General features: G+C 38.7%; 1 protein-coding gene across 6 annotated transcripts in view; it reads left to right on the top strand.

The window, feature by feature from the left end:
* Positions 1–21,760, top strand: part of SPIRE1 (spire type actin nucleation factor 1) — an 81,678-nt gene that overhangs the window by 17,500 nt on the left and 42,418 nt on the right. For all 6 annotated transcript variants that reach the window (XM_083746786.1, XM_083746784.1, XM_083746782.1 and 3 more), the window contains exon 3: positions 9,716–9,946. In XM_083746786.1, the coding sequence (XP_083602912.1) occupies positions 9,716–9,946 (231 nt within the window). The remainder of the gene's footprint in view (positions 1–9,715; positions 9,947–21,760) is intronic.

Raw genomic sequence — 21,760 nt, 5'->3', positions numbered from 1 at the left:
AGGCTGCTAATTTGTTTCTGAATAAAACACAGGTTTGTCCAGAAATCAGACTATGTTATTTGCAGGCCACAAGCAAACATTCTGTTTTAGCAGGCATTTTATGTAAGTTTTCTTTTTGTATAATTAATTTTTATTGTTTTATCCACTGTATGCTTTTTGAAATCTTATTGCACATGGCTTAGAAACTTTGTTGATTCAGTGATATATAAATAGCTGAAATAAATAATAAATAAGGTGTTCAGGTATATTATAATCTTCATGCCTAGACTAACAAAGAACTGACAGTTTCAAGTGAATTGTTCAAACATTCAACACCAGTGATTCAGAAATGGTATTTTCTTGTGAAAAAGGCATGGGGACTTGTTTTCTCTAACCATCTAATATCCAATTGCAAGGGCTGCAAAGGCAATAGAGCGTATTATCTAGTGCCTCCTTCCATTATTCTTCAATTTAATTAGGGCAGTCAGCTGCTTATCTTTAGCAATCATGAAGTGTTGCACTTTCAGCTTCATCCTGCAAGGAGATTATTCATCCATCTGACTTGTTAGGCACCCATTCATCCTGTTTACTAGGCACCCATTCATCCTTATGCCTCCAATGACTTTGCTTACTATTCAGATACTATCATTCCTTGGGATGTTGGGGATAAAGTGAAAGACTGGATTAATGCTGGGAACAGACAACTGCTGTTTAAAATCCATGATTATACTGTTAAAATAGAATTGATGGCTACTCTGATCAGGGTTTTTTTCTATGACCTTGAATACCCTTCGGCTGGCCATCCATTCAAGCTGTAGGGGTGAAAGTTTATATCTCACTAAACATCCTACAACAATATTTAATAGTCAAAACTGGTTCACAGAAAAGTCAAATCTTATATGTAACTCTTATGATGCGTTTCATTAAATCACACAAAACCATGGGGGTTACTTTGTTTGAAATGCTATATATAAAGCTTCCTTTATATTTTTTTACTTGCAATAATCCACTTGCCCAACATAAGAAGTAATTCATTTAGGGCCTTTTCAGATGTGAGAGACTTGTTCAGTTTATGCACTTAGTACAGATCCAGCACCAGTAGGCTGCAAAGTAATGGTAACCTATATGGGGAATAGCAATGGTGTTATAATGCTTTCTTCCAAGAGACTAAGAACATGACATTACATCACATTTATAATATAGTCATAATTTTTAATAACCATAAGCTTCAAAATATTTGTTGTGGTTTTGGATGCCATTCATAATATGACAGAAATAAAATATTCTGTTCTGATAATTTTTCAAGATTCAGGGTTGTTTCATATGTTCTTGGATATAGCTGACACTGTGAACTTTTCTAATGTTTACACTGTTAGGACCCAGTTCAATTTTAATTAGCTTTTCACATCACTAACATATTTTAGGAAAAACAAACTCCCACTAGATTTTTTTACATTGTTGTAGTGGGGAAAGTTTCAGGAAATTATCCAACTCTTATGCAATACTTAGCAACTATGAGATTTAAAATGAAACTACTGCAGTGGCCTGATACTAGAAATGATGTGTCACATCCTATCTAGTTACAGTGAATATTATAACAATGTATTAAGTATCCAGTCACTAATGTAAAATTGATAATGCAAAACATACCCTTAGTAGTTGAATGTTTAGTATTGTAATGATAAAATTAATTGTTAATGTTGTTTGTAAGCAACAAAGTGTTGGCTGTGATTGCACAAACCAAGAAATAATAATCTGGTTCTCTGAATTATCTGAAATTACAACTTGATCCCCTACTTGATTTAGGACAGTTAAGTAATATAACATCATGTCATAGCATTAAGCAGATTCCCTAGCAGCATTAAGGATTTTCCAGGGTTTTTTTATCAGCACAGAGCAAAATCCTCATTCAGTTAAATTATGTAATGTATTATAAATACAGTTTTATTAATGAATGCCATGCAGATGATGGAAGCTGCTTGGGACAGCCTTTTTTAATGAAAGTTTGTAGAACACATTTTGCTTTCTATTTTGAACATTATTACATAGGACGAATCATCTATAGCTAGTGTTCACTGCAGTGGCCAACCAGGTGCCACTGGCAAGCCCTCAAATAGGACCTGAATGGTTCTCTCCCGACTTGTAATTTCCAGCATCTGCTCATAGCTGTCAACTTTTTCCTTTTTTAAGGGAAATTCACTTATTCCAAATAGGATTCCTTGCAAGAAAAGGGGAAAGTTGACAGCTATGCATATGCTTCAGCAAGACTTGTACTTCTTCATGCTTGGTATCTAGCAATGCTTTCAGCCAGTTCCCCCAGAACAGATGTTAAGCAAACAAGCCTGTACCGTAATTTCAATGATCTCCCCTGGATATCTTTTTGAAAGTTTGTGTTATATTGGCCTCCTCAGTCCTCTGGTATGGAGGCTAATCTTAAGGACAAATTACATAATTTTGTTAGAAGAACAGCAATTTCACATTTGAGTTATTTAAATACTCTCAGGTGGATGCTATCCAGACCGTATGATTTGTCTGCTTTTATTTTGTTAGGAAGACCTAAAATTGCATCTTTTGTCGCCACTATTTGCCTTTTTTCCAGTGAAAGTCAGTTCAGGCGCTGGGAGCTGCCCTATCTGCTGTGAAGACTGTACCTTCATTCAGCTTCTTTGCCATCTCTTTTCCTCTGTTAGCACACCTCTGCCTCACTTGTCATCCAAAGATCCTAACACATCCCTGCGGGACTCCCTAAAATTTTATAGTTTAACTGTGTGCTCCTTAAATTCTTTTTCTAGCAAACCCCCTATTGTCTGATTGAATTTATTTGCCAGCATTTGTATTACTTTTTTCCTCCTTGTTTGAACAATACTTCCATTTTCTAAAGGGAACCTTCTTGTCCTTAATAGCTTCTTTGACTCTGCTCATTAACTAACCACACCAGCAGCTTCTTGACTCAGGTGGTACCTTTTCTGATCTGCGGTTTACATTCTGGCTAAGCTTCTAATATTATGGTTTTAAACAACTTCCAAGCTTTTTGGAGAGATTTGATCCTCTTAACTTTGCCTTTCAACTTCCTTTTTACCAATCTCCTCAGTTTGGGGAAGTTTCCTCTTTTGAAGTGAAACAAGGCTGTTGGATATTTTTGGCAATTGACCAATTGATAGAACTATGGTCACTGCCTTCAATCAGTACAGCAACTTACACCTCTCACCTTAAGGAACTTGCTTCATGCTACTACTAGCCTCACCTTAAATCTCTTTATATTTGTTTTAAAATACCGTATTGTGCTTGTTGCCATATTTATTTCTTTTACACTGCCTCTCACTATAGTTGTGCAGGGAGGTATTCTTAATTCTATTCATACTCAACAAAGGGATGTCTCCTATCCTAGCTGGCTAACTAAAAAAAGGAAGGGAAAATCTGTTCTAGAAAGACCAAATGCATTTTATTTTAAGCTTATCATTTATTTACTATTTCATCCCCAAAATTGAAGTAATGGAGTGTTGTGTGTTCATCTGTAAATTCAGGGTAATTCTAGCTTCAGTGAATGCAGATAATTCCATGGAATGTTTTGTCATAGCTTTTTGCAGAAAACAGCTAAGCATACTGACTAGTATTTTATGTGAATGTTTGTAATTGGCCAATTATGTAGAGGAGCAATTCTCAAGTGAATATGTCCAGCAGGTGGATTATTGGACATTACAATGTTATTTTGATTTCAGTTCAACCTTAGCAGTAACCTATTTTTGTAAAATAGAAATCGTGACTTGCCCAACAAAATTGTTAAGAAGGTGAGTGACATATTGATAAAATGATGTGGCCTGATATATTAGGCATTCAGTGAGTTGGTGCATAGAGACAAACATTTCTCAAGAATAGAAGCAGAGAACAGAAAGCAAGAAAAGCAGCCATTTTGAGGAGTACACACAGTGTTAAATATAATTTTCCCACATTTTGGTCTGCTATGGCATCATTTACAGAGCTTGTACTAGGACCACATTACAGGAGCAATATGTTGGAAGTAGAGCATCTGTTTTATATTCACAAGTTTTAGATTTAATCCTAGCACTGCCAGTTAACGGATTTCTAGTTGAGAAAGACCTCTGAGAACTAAAAATTGAGAAGTCATACTACTGTGTTATTCTGCAGTCACTTTTAGACCACCACAATGGAAGACAGCTCCTTATCATCTTAGAAAATAATTCACACAGAAGGATTAGTGAAATGAAATGAAACAAACAAAAAAAAACTGTTCTGTGTTCTATAATTCAGGAGCTGGAATTATTCATTGATATTTAAAATATCAAACAAGTTGAGGCCCCGGAGGCAGCTTAGTTAATTGACTTGTTTTGACATCCTTTGGTGCTTTCATATTAATTGATGTTTCTTTTTTAAGAAGTTTCTTTTTTGTAGTCCTTACTATTTATACGACATTCAATGAAAGCTGCCTCTGTTCTGTCTAGGGTTTTGGCTGCTGGTCTTTATATGACTTTATATGACTTTACGCTGCTTAATGGCTGCTACTTTTTATGATCTCTCATTGTACCATTTTAAATAACAAAATGTGTACTTTTAATTTTAAATAAAAGGATTAGCTCTTTCTGCTCACACACCATAAATGAGATTAAGTAGAGTTGTAAAGTTCACTAGGAAGTTGTGAGGAGAAATTTGGATGCAAGGTAGGTTTACGTCTGCTAGTTAGGTGTAACTGTTCAACAAATACCTGCTGTGCATACCAGAAGCTGTGTATTCTGCTTGGTATTCCCATTTACTTTCTCATTCCTGTATCACTTCCTCACTTTCCCAAGTAGACAGATCATGTTTTTTAAACTCTTTTGGACTTAAAATTGCTTGTTGTTCAGCAGAACAAGGAGCAAATTTATGTTCTGCCTTACCACTGAATAAGATCTTATCCCATCACTTGTGGATTTTTAGGAGACATTGAAATGGTATATTTGCAACTACATATCTACTAATCTGCTTTTAAAAACTGTAAAGGTTGTTTTTCCTGGAGACAAGATTATGCCAGTGTCCACATTCTTCATTGCCTGATAAAGGATACAGACACACTAGTTTATGAATAATGTGACTTTGTGCATTTGAGTGTAAATAGCACTGGTAGCATTACTACTTTTTTGTAATCCAGTACAGATAGATTCCTGTGCCTGTCAACAATCTGAATATTCTTGTTTGGTTGTACCGCAGCTTGTTGCATTTGCTCAGCTAATCCATGATATGATGACCGATATGTCAGCTCATTGCACTCAGTTTGGACTAACTCACAGTAATACTAGGAATTTTAATCACTGCAGACATACCTTAAAAAGAGGTACAAGATATGTTTATCTCCCAAAATGTTCGCTTTCTGTCGTAGTAAGTGTTAGCATAGATACATGTTGCACAGAAACTGAAAAAATATGTCAGTGAACTTTGCACTAGATGAAACACTCTAATTATCTGACTGCATTAAACAGGTAGTAAGATTAAACAGGTAATAAACCAAGAAAGTAATGCACTTTAAATATTTTCATAACTCCTCCTTTCTAATAAAACTTGTTTCTTGGTTTACTGAGGGAGTTCACATGAGTACTTTCCAAACAGAAAGATTAACAGTCCTTCAGCCAAAGAGTTTAAACAAAGATTAATCCCCCCCTGTGCATACTGTTCTCAAGGATGTTGAAGAAAAGTGATGTGCCAACAAAGAGAATAATGTCTGTGCTACTGGAATTGCTGTTTTGATTATTTTGGCTTTGGAATAAACTAAATGTATTTATTTTATTTACTTATTAAATTTCTATACCGCCCTTCATCCAAGGATCACAGGGCAGTTTACAATATAGAAATACAAAAATACATACCATAGTAACAAACAAGAACAATGCTCCCCCCAAATACATAAACAGTTTTAAAAGGCCATCGATTGTTTAATTAGCCCAAGGTATGGGATAAGAAGAACGTTTTTGCTTGGTACCTAACAGTATGTAACAAAGGTGTCAGGTGAGTCTCCCCAAGGAGAATATTCCACAAATGGGGAGCCAGTGCAGAAAAGGCCCCTTCTCAATTTGCTGCCCTCTGGACCCCTCATGGAGGAGGCACAAGAAGAATGGCCTCAAATGATGATCTCAGGGTCTGGTTTAGTTCATATGGGGAGGTGTAAATTGTTATCTCAGTGATGCATTAAATAAGTCTTTTAATATAGAATCATAGAATTGTAGAGTTGGAAGGAACCCCAAGGGTCATCTACTAGACCAACCCCCTGCATTACAGGAATCTGAATGCAGTCTCCCATCCAATTTGAAACTATACCGTCTTGGCTTAGCTTTGCAAATATGCTAGCAGTTTTATTGATGCACCACTGCTTAGCAATGTCATGGACATTCAAAATGACATTGTAATCCTATACATATCTGCTCTACTTCTAAATAGATATATATATAGGATTACATTGTCAATTAGCCTCATTGAATTCAGTGGGACTAACTCTCAAGTACATAGGACCACAACCTGAAAAATGTGACTCCTAAATGGAAGTTAATTGTGACTCCTAAATGTGACTCCTAAATGGAAGTTAATTCTGTTATTAAACAACAACAATTCATCTGTAGGGCTGCTGTGTTACATTATCAATGTTAGGACAATACCCTTATTAGGCCATCCAAAACACCACAAAATAATGTGCAACCTTTCAAGTTCTCCAGTACTTTTCATTAGACCAGATGATAAATAGACCATTAGTGGGTGGAGGAATAAAAGTTATTTTTGTTGATGTTGAAGCCTTGGAAACTGTACCTGGTCACAGTCTTAAGATGAAAGTTCTTAACCTGAAGCACTATTTCTGGGTTAGCGGAGTCTGTAACCTGAAGCGTATGTAACCCGAGGTACCACTGTATTATAAAAGAGAAATTATTTGCTTATACAGTGGTACCTCGGGTTACATACGCTTCAGGTTACATACTCTTCAGGTTACAGACTCTGCTAACCCAGAAATAGTACCTCGGGTTAAGAACTTTGCTTCAGGATGAGAACAGAAATCGTGCTCCGGCGGTGTGGCAGCAGTGGGAGGCCCCATTATATAAAGTGGTGCTTCAGGTTAAGAACAGTTTCGGGTTAAGAACAGACCTCCGGAACGAATTAAGTACTTAACCCGAGGTACCACTGTACTCTCATTTCTGATAGTCTGCTGATTGCACAAACATAGTATGCGGGACTGGCCTACCTGCTACCTCCTTTGACATGTATAACAGATAAATGGAGGGCTAGGCAGAAGAATGATTTGATTGGTTTTAATAGAATGTTTGTGACTGCTTTTGCTGTGGTATAATTTTTCTGCAACTTAGAAAACTTAAGCAGTGTGCACACCATACATTAACCGCCCCCCCACATCCTAAGAAGTGTAGTTTACCCCTCACAGAGCTATAATTCCCAGCACCCTTAACAAACTACAGTTCCTTTTATTCCGTTGGGTGTGATGTGCTTATATGTATGGCACATACACAGCCTTAGTTTTCAAAAAACGTAAGAATCAAGTGTAGGTGAATCATCTTGGCAGGTTCTTTAACACAGCAGGGTGAAGGGTACTTGGTATTACAGATTATATCCCACTCCTTAGAAACTTACACAAATATATTTGGAGCTACTCTGACTCTTCTTGACCGTAGACTTATTTGGGCCTCAGACTTATAAAGAGATTACCAGCTCCAAGGAAAAGTCAGATAATTACAAGTGTGGCAGAAAAACAGCCTTTTTAATGTTTATATGTACAGCTATGCCTTGGAGCTTTGTCACTTTAATTATGAACATGGACAAGCTCAGGAAGAGGGCAAACACACAGACAATGCCCTATTATATGTAATAAGTGAGGGAGAATGGCATGCATTATAAACATTAACACGTGTTTCAAAATGACTGAAAAATAAAAATAGTTTTTAAAATTCATTTTAGAAAGCATATACTGTCTGTGATATGACTGGAAATCACATAAATGCATCAGCTATAGGGTGGCACTGTTTGCACTAGTGGCAAGAAAAATAAGGGCAACCTTTCTGGATAGTGCAAGTGCCAAACCCCTGGGATGCTGACTAGAAGGAATGTTTTTAAATTTTAGATATTGTAGAATTTGTCCTGGTCTGGTGCATGAAATGCCTTTTGTTTTATAGTTGTGTGATTTGTGCTCATGCTGTATTGTGATGGCCATTGGCTATAAACAATAAAATTTACTGGAACAGACTGACAAAAAGTAAAAGTCACCAATATTACTCATATTCTTCTCCTAAAAATAATTCATTTAGTCCATGACCTTTATTAAACCAAACAGAAAAATGTGCCAACTAGATGTTTCCAGACCAAGCCTGCCATTAAGCAAGTCAGTTGTAGCAAAAGAAGGTGTGGTTTGGGGCATGTCCATCCCTCAGCTGGAAGAATGCAACTGAAGCAGATAGAGTGAAATATCAGTGCCAGCTGTCCATAAAATAGTGGTTACAAAGGAATCAAGCACAATCTCTCTTCTTGGCTTGAACAGAGGGGCTGCAATGGCAGATATTCAGCACCTGCAATGATTTTGTTTCAACCTTGAAGCCATTGCAGGTGCTTGTCTTGGGCTCAGGAGAGGGTCCTAGGAAGCCATCTTCATAGCTGAGATAAAGTTGCTCAAGTCTGGAACATGTGGGCTTGTGCACCCCTTCAGCCCATGATGCCATTTCCTATCATGGGAGGAAAACTGGACTTGGAAGATGTTCAACTGAGAGTACATGTCTTCCAAATCCAATTCGTCACGACCCCATCACTTTCAGATCCTAGCTGGAGAACAGAAAGTTAGAGCAATCATGTTCTTCTTTAGGCTAACTATTGCTAAAAGCTTGCTTCTGCATGCTACTTTCTGCTACCCATGTTTGTTTCCTGACCATCCCTTAATCCTGTAGGTTTGGGGCAGTGTGCTTTTGCAAGTGAGTCTGGAATTCTAATAATAATGGTAATAAACAGTGTTTTTAATGTATGCCTCTGGGTGTCCCCACTTGGCTGTAGGGACCCATTCTAGAACTTTACCCTCTTCCGTTTGGGGCTCACAGGTTCAGGGCCGGCCCAATACATTTTGGCACCTGAGATGAACCACAAAATGGTGCCCCCCCTTCCCACCAGAGTGGAAGGGGTGAGTGAACATCTACATCAGGAACAAGGGGAAGAATAAAGCCCTAGATTGGGATCTGGTGCCCCTGTGGATTCTGCCACCTGAGGCGGTCACCACACCTTGCCTCATGAGTGGACTGGCCCTGCACAGGGGAAATCCCATAGAAAGAGTGCTGCTGAAATGGCACAAAGGCTGTTACTCCAGTAAAAGTCATACTACATTTTAATATTAAAGTATGTTTGCTGAACATGCTATATAAAAAAGTAACCATTTGTTTTCTGTGAATTATAGTGTACATCTTATTTCTTATTACCTTAATAAGCTCAACATTGTTACATTGTCTTAGTTTTCAAGGTGTAAACATTAAATGCATACACTAACATACCTCATTCTTTTCTTGTGGTTTCAAAACAACCCTCACAAGAAGCAGGATTTAGAGAGTTTGAATATTGGCATCTCATTAATACTGATATTTCCATTTTTGTGCTATATTTGATATCTTCCTGTTTAACAGTGATATAACAGAAAATGTATTTCATGGTTGATATTGTAGCAGTTAATAGTAGCAAAATATTATTACCAATATATCTAATATGATGTAATCCTTCTTTTCAGGTAATAGAATCATTGGGAATTATTATTTATAAAGCACTGGACTATGGCTTGAAAGAGAATGAAGAGCGAGAGCTAAGCCCCCCCTTGGAACAGCTTATTGATCATATGACCAACACAGTAGAAGCAGATGGGAGCAAAGATGAAGGTTATGAGGCTCTGGATGAAGGAGTAGAAGAAGAAAATGACAAGGGAGACGTTGAAGTTATACATTCTTATCGAGATGTTATGAAGGTACAGACTGGTTATCTGATATTGTTATTTATATTGTTTAGTACCTTTTAACTGCAATACTGACAGTTGTAGTTCAAACACTGGTCATATTATCTCCAACACACATAATGTTTGCTTAACCCTTTTGATTTCAACAGACTTCAGTGCACACTTTAGTACTTCATTGGGTTGTAGCTACCTTGCATATATTTATTTCTCACATGAAATTTCCTGATAATTCTAGACTTTTGCACATATTAAAACTGTATAAGGACACATTATAGATTCCTATGACATACTATGGTTGTATTATGGATCATCATCAGAGGCTCTTCTTCGTGGGTCTGTGACTTGAAAATGGGCCTTTCCTGCAGTGGCTCCCCACTTCTGGAGGGAGACTTGCTTGACGCCTTGGTTACATGTTTTTGTCTGGCACCTGAATATATGTACTTATGTATTTCTGTGGTTTTTTTAACTGATTGTGCCAGTTCCCTATGGAACAGGAATGAAGTAGATGGCTTAAAATGCAAAAGGAACATATGAAAGGAGGTTCTCTTTAACTCACTGGTGAGAGTTTCTTCTAGTCTCAGAGTGCTTCCAGACTGTTGCTATATTCAGGTGTGATTCAGTCACTTAGTGGCAAATTCAGTCCATGCATTTTAAGTTGATTTGGAGAACTTTTACAGCATACCCAATTCCTTCCAAAATTGGACTTTTTACCACAAGGGAAAGTGATGGAGAGATACACTGGAAAATGTGGGGAAGTATTTGCTTGATGCAACATTGTCTAATCTTCCTTCAAACAACTGCTTTGAGATTTTATCTACAGTCAAGCAATATATAAATTTTACGAAATAATAGATTAGAATGAATTCTCAATAAATAGCCACATTGTCTAATCTCCCCACAAACAAACTAGGATGAATGATTCAAGAAACAGGTGGTCTGGAAGTAACCACAGGGAGAAAAATGGTTCTGGAAAAGAGGTTCCAGGGAAAAGGGAAAGTGAGGGAAGGTGTTCAGTAACCTCTTCTTACCTGTGCCTTTTGCTCTTTGAATTTCCCCCAGTCAGACTTCTCACTTTTATAGGGATTTGACTGCAACCCAGTTTTAATTTGTGGGTCTGTTACTAGTGTGTCTTGTTTGAACTTTATTGGCCTTCAGGCATTTTATTGATATTTGTAGTATATTTGAGTGCATTGCTAATGCTGCACATAAAAAGACAATTTGTCCACAGTTTTTTCATACAAGTAGATCTGTAGAATTAGTTTTGTGGTATTATTTTTGCTACACCCTTTATAGGGATATTATGCTGCTAAAGCATATTTATAGCTGGTTATAGATTATGTAACAGTGACACGGGTGGCACTTTAGGTTAAACCACTGAGCCTAGGGCTTGCCAATTAGAAGGTCGGCGGTTCGAATCCCCACGATGGGGTGAGTTCCCGATGCTCGGTCCCTGCTCCTGCCAACCTAGCAGTTCGGAAGCACGTCAAAGTGCAAGTAGATAAATAGGTAGCACACCTGCGGGAAGGTAAACGGCGTTTCCGTGCACTGCTCTAGTTCGCCAGAAGCAGCTTAGTCATGCTGGCCACATGACCCGGAAGCTGTACGCCGGCTCCCTTGGCCAGTAAAGCAAGATGAGCACCGCAACCCCAGAGTCGTCCGCGACTGGACCTAACAGTCAGGGTCCCTTTACCTTTTATAGATTATGTACCTGTGACACGCTCTCTTAGGGAGTAGTCCTAAATATGGGAAGCCAGTGTAATTAAGCCACTTTAAATTAAGTCAGCATAAAGTGCACCAGATCCAAACTCCATCCTGAAGCCTGGCACAGGGAAAACAAGCCTTTAAAATAGCATCTGATTTGCACCACTCTTTTTTGCTGATGTATGTTCCGGTGGTTGCCAGTCACGTAACCAAGCTGAACGGCGTTAGGATCCAGCATAAGTCTTCCCTTGCCTGGTCTTGCCCTTGCTACTCACCTGGAATGCCCATTTTTCAGGGCATGTGCTGGCATTAGTTCAGCCAGTCTCAGGTCAGTCGGCTTAGCCCCAGCTGGACTACAATGAGAAAGTTATACTGGAGTATCTCAGTCTGAGCCAGGATTGGTTACTTATGCCAGCATAGTATGACAGAGCTGTGAACCTGCTGGCTGAGCTGGACATCTACTATATCTTAACTCAGTCTTCCCAGTGAATCTATTGTTAGGCTTGCACCCTTACTCATAGCAGATCATTCTCATTTGCTGGTAGAAGTTCCATAAGCTATTTGCTTGCTGATTTGAGCCTACCATTCTTCAAATATCTGTCTTTAAAGGGACAGAGAATGTTATTTTGGCTCTGTTCTGTTTTTTATTCAGCAGCTTGCCTAGAGTACAGATGCGATAACTGCAATGCAAATCCTCTTAGGAATTTCACCACTGCATTGATGTAATTTTCTCCCCAACCCACACACCTTCATCACATTCCACTTTCCTACAAACTCCTAACAGAGAAGTCTGCATATCTGAACCAGATTAACATCTTAATGCATGTATTGTGTGGCAACAATTGAGTAGCACTATGCAGCATTGCCCTGTAGTAGTATCTGATGGCATTTTTTGTGTTGTGATATTTGTGTCAGTTCTATTTTATTAACACATTCATTACTGAGGGTGTATGCAACAAATTTAGTACCACTGTAAGGAAGATAGTTGGAGGCATGTAGGCTACTTTACTGCCCTTTCACTCATCCATGCCCTTTTCTCTCTTTCTCTTTTTTAGTTCTAGGTAGCCTCTTTACAGTCAGACTCAGGAAGGAGTAAAGCCTACCACATATGTATGGGCTATGAACTGTGAGTGAGCTGGAGTAGTGGGGAAGAGAGTTGGCTCTTTAGTCCTGAACTCAGACCAATCTTCTTTACCACCAAAATATGTTGATACTGTACTACATATTTTAGCTATGACAGATACAATCGAAGCAAGATACAGAACAGTTGAAAAGGGAGTAGCAGCTTTGTGGATATGACTTGTTCTACTGTATTTATTTAGTGTTGTCAGTTTACCTTCTCTCAGTCAGGCATGGATAATTCCTTCAGTGATGGGGGGGAAAATATTAGCACATCAATCTGTATGTTCATGTTAGCATTTACTTTGCATTAAAGAAATGCATGTGGCTATATGTACTTTTCTAACAGGTTCATATGGGTGAAAGCTACTGAAATACGCCAGTTACCTATACCTTTCCCAGTTGTGCAGATAACCATGGATCTGCCCTAGAACTGGGACTCTGAGGATGGTCTCATGTCTGGGATATATGATGAAGCAAAGAATAACATGAGCATATGCGCAATGCCATGTTATTGAGTAACCATAAAAAGCTCCACCTGAAGGTGAAGAGATCTTGGTAACCTTGAGTATCTGCAATTCCTGCATGACAAATTGAGCACGACTCTGGTGGTAGTGTGTTGGATTAAGCTTTGACTATCTTTTCTGTTTCTGGATATGTAGTATACATCCACAGTGTTTGATGTAAAACTTCAGATACTTAAAACCTCAATACAAATTTATGTAATACTCTTTACACAGACTTTTAGAACTGAAAGTATTCAGGTCATCCATGAATTTGAATTATATTTCTAGTCCTACTAATCTAACTCAAACCTCTTGACACATTGATCTTAAAGCTTTACAGTATTGCAGTATAAATCTTCAGTAGTCTGAAGAAGTTGCTGTATATTTATTTAACATTTTCCAGACCCCCCTTTCCCCCTGCTGATATTCAAAAGTGCTTTCAGAATCTGTTGCTGACAGAAGCAAGTGTTTTATAAAAGTTTGAGTGCATTACTGTTCATTGATGTCAAAATGGGATTCATTTCTCATTAAAAAATGCATTTCCTAAGCCTTTGGCTACTTGGAACATATAACCTTGTTATATCCTAAACATGGTTTCACTTTAATGAACCATAATGGGTACTATGCATTGTTATGTTAAGAAAACTCCTGAAATTATGTTATGCAATTTTCTTGCTTCATTGTTCAAAGGGGAAATTCTGTGTTCTCTATCAACTGTGTCAAACTGCAGTTTCTGTGACCCACCATTAGTTTTGGTTGTTAACTGTTAACTTTAAGAGATACATTTCGTAAAGCAAGGTCAGGTTGAAAGTTAGATGGCTCATAAATTTTAAAAGAGTTCAAGCTCATAGGTGATATTTTCAGTGGATACGAGTTGAGAGGAAATACTATTCCTTATGGAATTTCTAACTTTATATTAGATTTTATCATTCTTGTTTAATAACAATGTTTATCTCTCGTGTGTCTGTATGTGTAGGGTTATAGCCAATTAAATCATACTCAGAGTAGACCATTGGAATCAATGCACTTGGTTGACTTTCCCATTGATTTTGCTTTGTCTATACTAAATAAGACTTGATTAGCTACTATCCCATGAGCTTGTATTCTGTCCACTTTGTTCAGAACACAGGGCCAGTACAAGACATTTTGCTGCCTGAGGCGAAGGACAAATTAGTGCCCTCCCTCAAGGCACATAAGAAGCCAATTAGATTGGAAGTTGAATCTTGATGCAATATTGGTGAAAGGACAGTGTCCTGAACTGCGCTTGAGGGCAGCAGACTAGCATAGGGAGTACAGGGTAGGTCATGTGGCACTCATAGCTCTGGTCACTCCCTGCATCTCAGCATCTGCTGCCAGAGGCAGCTGCCTCACACTGCTTCATCTTAGGGCTGGCCCTGTCAGAACAGTGCAGATTTATGGGTTTTGTTGATTTAGATTATTTCTCAACTCATGTTTCTTATACTGGGAAATTTTGCAGGTAGCATTTTAGATACATCAGGGAAAGTTGTTTAATAACTACCAAATCATACATGTTAATTAAAAAAACAACTGACTGCAGATGCAAATCAAAGAGGCCTGTTCAGTCACTTTGTACCACTGCAGCTACAGCAGCTGATATGGCAAATTTGCTTTTCAAACTGAAATGCAGTGTAGCTCCTTTGGGAGTTTGAGTTGCCAAATTGGATATTCAAGCTTACTTTCTCAAGTTTTTGTTTGGCAGGACATTAACTAGGAGCTCTGCACTGCTGTCTTGCTGCCAGCATGCTTTTCATGCATATATTGACAGAGAAGAAGCAAGTTGCAGCATAAATCCTTGGGCTGAAAATATGCACTGAATTTTGGGGTTGTTTGAGGGGAGAAATCTCGGTCAGCCTCTCATTGAGAGAAATTGAGGCCAGGAACTCAATAAAAAGTATTTTAGAGAACTGAGGGCTTCTCTGTTTATATCTCAAACAATATATGGAGAACTAAACAACCTCTCCTTCCTGATTTTAAAGTAAAAAGGGATGTTCTGTTGAGAGTAATGTAGCTAGTACTGAAAAATATGATCAGTAAAGGGAATTGATTGCTATTGCAAAATTATTCTCACATCTGAACACTTGTTTGTTTGTTTGTTTGTTTGTTTGTTTGTTTGTTTGTTTGTTTATCCCTTCCTCCCAAAGGTGCCTAGGGTGGCAATAAAACATCCCAATCTCAAGATTGTTTAAAAACCTAAGAGTCCAACTGGATCGGGTCAAGATGCCATCCAGTCTAGTACTGTTCTCACAGTGGCCAACCAGATACCTATGGGAGGCCCACAAAAAGGCCCTGAGCAGCTGATATTAAGAGGTATATTTCCTATGACAGCAGAGGAAGAACATAACCATCATGGCTAGTAGCCACTGATAGCCCTTATTCTCTTTGAATTTGTCTTATCCCCTTTTAAAGCCATCAAAGTTGGAGGCCATCTTGTGAGAGCAATTTCCATGTGCACTGTGTGAGGAAATACTTTCTTATATCTGTCCTGAATCTTCCAGCATTCAGCTTTCTTGGTTGTGAAGTAGATATGAACATTTCTTTATGATGTATTTGAAAGGCATTGAGATTGGGAACTAATATTTGTGGTTGTCTTTTTATGATGTGCTGATATGTTCCTGTGCAGGGAGATGGCAGCTTTTTTAAATAGAGGGGGAAGTTAAGCCTCCACACCACTGTTTTTAATGTAAAAAAATGTGAGAGGTGACATCAGATAGACCTCATTGTTTTACCTAGTTTGGCCTTTAGTGACATAGCAGTGTTATAGCCACTTGTCAAAACAAACCTAATTGCTAAAGCAGAATGAAGTGCCTGACTTTCAGATAGACAAGTTGTACTGATCGGTTCCAAAGCTGATCTGATCTGTCTGTGAGTTCATCTCATGGTACAAACACCTTTGCTGTCCAGACTTTAACACTGATAAGTACACTGTGGAGTGGGTTGCATCTTTCAGTTTCACTATCAGCATGATGGTGTTAAATCCACCCAGGCAAATTGGATAAGACAGCAAATAATCTGAACTGAGGATCAGCAAGTCAATCTCTTCTTTTCATCCCTGAGCATAGACTTTACTGTCCTTAAAGTTTTAGCTGTGCTGATTAAAGAGCGGCTCTAGAGAAAATCACAGAAATTGGAAAAGTAACACAATTAATAGTCTTCTGATGTTCGCCACTATGCGGTGAACATTTTATTTGAAATAGGTCTATTAATTTTCCTATTTCAGTAAATAATGACAAAATATATTATTCAGCTGTACTTGAAAAGCTTGTGTTATGCAAAGTCATAGCTGCTGTATATATTGCAATAAAAACAGCTAACAGTAAAGAATGACAAAGCAAACAGAAATTTATACATCCATCAGCAATACATTATCAACCATAATGTCAGCAGGAGCATGGCAGTGTTATGGAACTTCTACTTTTCACACTTTCAGTTGGAAAGACTCCAGAAGCCAGGCATGATGTTCAGATAATATGGGAATAAAATACATTCTTGTGAAAGTAATGATTGATCATGAAATATTGACTTTCCATCTTAAGTAACTGTCCATCACAGAATGGTCAACAATAATTGTCCATGGAAATGTCATCCATGGAAATGTCAACCATCTGCATTTAAGATGCCTCTTGTTTCTGGCTTAATCTTTAGGTATGCTTTAAATTTGCAGATTCACTGGAAGCATAGCATCTGATATGCTTTCACAATTGTTAGTAACCACAGAAAGAAAACTTATCAAAATAAGCTGTTCAGACTTATTTCTCAGAATTACTTCACCTTTTAGGTATTACATTTGCTGACTGTGTAGTCTGGGGTTTTTTTGGATTGGAAACTATAGTTGTGTGTTTTGTGGAAAGGAAATATTATACACCAGATATTGTTTTTGAAGCACAATTATAGCATTAGTTACCTTTGAATTATGATTTTGAGACTTGGAACTAGCAAGTTCTTGTTCTAAATTCTAGTTCTTGTTGTTCACCACCACCTTCCATCCTGCATTTTGTTGATTGATTCATATTATCTGCTTGATAGTTTAAATCTTGATTTCTGTTTGTAATAGCATTCTATGCAAACATGACTTTGAATTACTGTGCTGTGAAAGTACATAGAAAACTCTACCTCTTAGCATAGAATTTGTGTTCTAGTGCTCTTTGTTCCTTTGGTTACAGTAGACAATAGTCCAATTGATTCTGCTTTAGTTCTGAGGTTGGAGATCCAAGTTTTCATTCACATTGTGGAAAGTTCCACCTATTAGTCTGTCAGTGCAGACCTGTTTTGCTTCTGTTATCCTTATTTCTTAAGTAAATTTGAGAAGAATGGAGCCCTCATGATTCCAGTTAATACCTCAGAATCCTTGCAGTATTAAGCTCATCTCTGCTGAGGACACATGCCTTATTGTCTAAAAAAATTAGGGGGAACTAAGCATGACATTAAATGCATATTGTTTCTTGGAAGCTGCTCTTTCCTTTGGGAAGAAATCCCCATTTGGTGCTAACAGGAATAATAATTTCAGAGGAAGGATTTTCTTCAGACTGCAGTAAAGGAGGAAAGGGCTACATTCTCCTGTGTATGTTAGAGGGATATGCTAGGGGAAAGCAGTTTACAGTGGTCTTGCAATGTAGTCTACTGTTAATATTGCAGGTTGGAGATGAAGCTGAGGCTGCTTTGGATTCACAGTAAAAATGTCCTTGTGTTCCAGCAAAAATCAATCTACTAAAATTGCTCCTTCAGACATTCTCCAAGGCCAAATCAAGTACACAATTGCATGCAGAAGCTTCATGCTCCATTGACTTGGATGCAGACTGACTGCAGTATTAAATGTTCAGAAACCTTTTTTTAAAACAGAAAAAATGGGCACCACATAGATTCATAGAGTTGGAAGTGACCCAATAACACACACATTACAGCAGTGGCATGCTGATTTGGGGTTTGTTCTTTTAGCCCCTCAGGCTCACATAACACATGCATGCATACTAACATGCCCTGGTTTTAAGGTGTAAAAATGTCGTCAGGGGGGAATATTGCTGAATTGGCAAAATGTCATGGAAAACCCAGGTGAATGGCAACTCTAAAAGCACTGTTTTTGGTTTGTTCCAAAGAAAAAGCTTAGGCTCTTCCTAAAAAAAGCCTAAACAACTTTTACTTTTTGGCAATCCTAATAAATGTCGTTGTGACTTTGCTTAATTTTTAACCTTGAAATCTTTGCCTTTCAGATCAAAATTTAACACCAAACCATATTAGTCATTCATTCATTTCATTTATTATTTGCTTCCTGTGAAGCAATTAACAATAAAACACCCATAAAAAACACCCACAACATAACAGGTAGCAGTTTCATAGGGCTGGATCCAAAGTGTACTGCCTGTGAGCAGAAGGGGTCATTATCCATCAGTGGTTTCCTCACCAATGGTGTGAGGAGGCAAGCTTTATTGATTCTTCCTTGTCCTTGCAGTGCCTCACACTATTCCACTTCCTGTCCTCCCTCCTCCAGCACAAGCAGAACTCAGCTGAATGCAAGTCTGAATCCAGCACTTAGGACTCATCCACACTTCTTTTCTGCTGCACTTTCTAGGCACAGGTCTGAGATTTTTAGGTCCCTGTCTGAACAGTTTTGTATTTTTGTCCTACCACGTTATCAGGGGAAACCCACTGTTCGTTCTGATTCAACAGTAAACAGCTGGCTTTCCTGGGAAAAGCAGCAGGACAAAAAAACAACACAACACACACAAAAACTTGGACACAGAAATCCAAGTCCTGTGCCTAGAAAGTGTGGGTGAGCCCTTAGTGTCTCTCTTTTTTTGGGGGGGGGGGGTTCCCTAGGACTTTCCAAACCTTCTCAGACTCAAAGCTTCTCGATTTAACCCATGCTGTGCTTTTAGTTGTAGTAGTAGATGACGTATAGGAAATGATTATCAGTATGTTTATGCACAGTAATGCAACCAGAGACTTCAGTGTAATAATAATAATAATAATAATAATAATAATAATAATAATAATAATTTTTTATTTATACCCCGCCCTCCCCAGCCAAGGCCAGGCTCAGAGCGGCTTACAAGCAATAATAAAAACAAGTTGAATGATTACAACTTAAAAACAACATTAAAATACAACATTAAAATATTGAAACATTAAAATATTAAAATGTAGCCTCATCGCAGGAGGAGAAGGAAAGGAAAAAAGAAAGAGAGGGAGGGAATCAAATTGGTTCCAAGCCAAAGGCCAGGCGGAACAACTCTGTCTTACAGGCCCTGCGGAAAGAAATCAGATCCTGCAGGGCCCTGGTCTCATGAGGCAGCGCGCTCCACCAGGCCGGAGCCAGAGTTGAAAAGGCCCTGGCTCTGGTTGAAGCCAATCTAACTTCCTTAGGGCCCGGGACCACTAGGGTGTTGCTATTTATGGACCTTGAGGCTCTCCGTGGGGCATACCAGGAGAGGCGGTCCCGTAGGTACGAGGGTCCTAGGCCGTGAAGGGCTTTAAAGGTCAAAAGCAGCACCTTAAATCTGACCCTGTACTCTACCGGGAGCCAGTGCAGTTTGAAAAGCACTGGGTGAATATGCTCCCATGGCAGAGACCCCGTGAGGAGCCTCGCTGCAGCATTCTGCACCCTCTGGAGTTTCTGGGTCAGCTTCAAAGGGAGGCCCGCATAGAGCGAATTACAGTAGTCAAGCCTGGAGATGACCGTCGCATTGATCACTGTGGCCAGGTCGGGGTGGGAAAGGTAAGGGACCAACTGCTTGATGCGGTGAAGGTGGAAAAATGTCGCCTTGGCTGTTGCTGTAACTTGCGCCTCCATGGAAAGGGAGGCGTCAAGGATTACACCCAAACTCTTAACGGAAGGCAGTGGCACTAATTGGGCCCCCGCAAGAGAAGGGAGTCGGTCTCTCATCCCCATGCTATCCCGACCTAGCCATAGGACCTCTGTCTTCGAAGGATTTACTTTCAATCGGCTTCCACGAAACCATCCAGCCACAGCTTCCAAGCATCTGGTCAGTGTGTTCGGGGCCAAGTCGGTGTGGCCATCCATCAGCAGATAGAGCTGAGTGTCATCAGCATATTGGTGACAGCCCAGCCCAAAGCTCCGGATAATCTGGGCAAGGGGGCGCATAAAGATGTTAAAAAGCATCGGGGAGAGAATTGCGCCCTGCAGCACTCCACACACTAAGGAATGGCGCAACGACATTTTCCTCGCCAGTGCCACCCTCTGGGCCATGTTAGTTCTTGGATCAAGTTAGTAATCCCAGCCCCTAACCACAGTGTTACTGTACATTTCCTACCATTGCAGTTTCTACGCAACTGTGTCCTTGAGATTATGCTAGGCTTGGCTTCTTTCGGATCCTCTTAAGAGGGTCCATACACCATCTGCTATCTCCCAGGTGGTTACGGTAATCCCTTCCCCCACACAGAGAATGCATTATCCCTGCGAAGTGCTACACTGAGCTACAATCTGAAACAAAATGTCATGTTATTTGATTCCACTGTTCTCTACCTTTTCTCCAGGACCCACTTTGTTTTAGTCACTGTTTAAAGCCATTCAATCTACAAAGTATATTTAGGGCACTGAATCTCAAGGGAAGTCTGGAGATTTCATGTCATTCCTGGACAATACATTGTTTATAAGTACCAACACAGTATTAATTATGGTTACAATATGGGAAGCCAATAACAGATTTCCCCCCCCCTCCTTTGAAGTTTCCTCCCCAAAACTTTGGCATTTTCTTCTAGACCCTATTAATTGAATCGGAGAGAATAAATTAACTCCCAAGACAAAAGGTTTACAAGTAAGGCGTTATCCCATGCATACACAAGTAGATGTCCGTTGTTCTGATGTCTTATAAAAAGCAAAATAACAACTTGCATCTGGTCATGCAATTCAAAATCTGTCTTTTGGCTGAGAAAACAATCTAGCGAAGGACAAAACATGTCCTACATACTGAGCAGCATTTTAATGCCTTACATAAGGATACATAAACTGAAGGTCTGAATTCTAAAACAATAGAATATAGTTGCACATTTTGCTTGCTTAATATTATGTTGGTAGATTCATTTTATATGGCATTCTAATAATAGCCACCTTGCTCTGAAAATAGGCCTCTCCTCTAGAGTAAATTATTGTATATTTATTTATGAAATTTGTGGGCGTTTTGGAAGGATATTTTTATTCTGCTCTTATTCTTTACCAAGTATGAAACATATGCAGCCAGAAGATATGCCTCTTTAAAAACACAGAGTACATGTTAGATGCAATAGTACGTAATTTTTCATACAAGTCCTTACAAGACTTGTTCCATTTGATTATATTGAAAAAACTTTAAAATAGAAAAGAAAATGACAGCTCATGTGATTTTATTTTAATTTTAAAACACTCATATATTTCTTTTCCAGTTTAAAATGTAAAGAGTTATGCAAAAATGATCACTTTAAAAATGTTTTTCATATTGAATTTTAAATTGCTGTAACCCACCCCCTTGGGATCTTATGGTGAAGGGTG

This window comes from Podarcis gaigeae, assembly GCF_964106915.1.
Source record: "Podarcis gaigeae genome assembly, chromosome: 7".
Classification (NCBI taxonomy): Eukaryota; Metazoa; Chordata; class Lepidosauria; order Squamata; family Lacertidae; genus Podarcis; species Podarcis gaigeae.
Note: the sequence above shows the minus strand (reverse complement) of the source record. Positions and strands in the feature narration are given on the sequence as shown.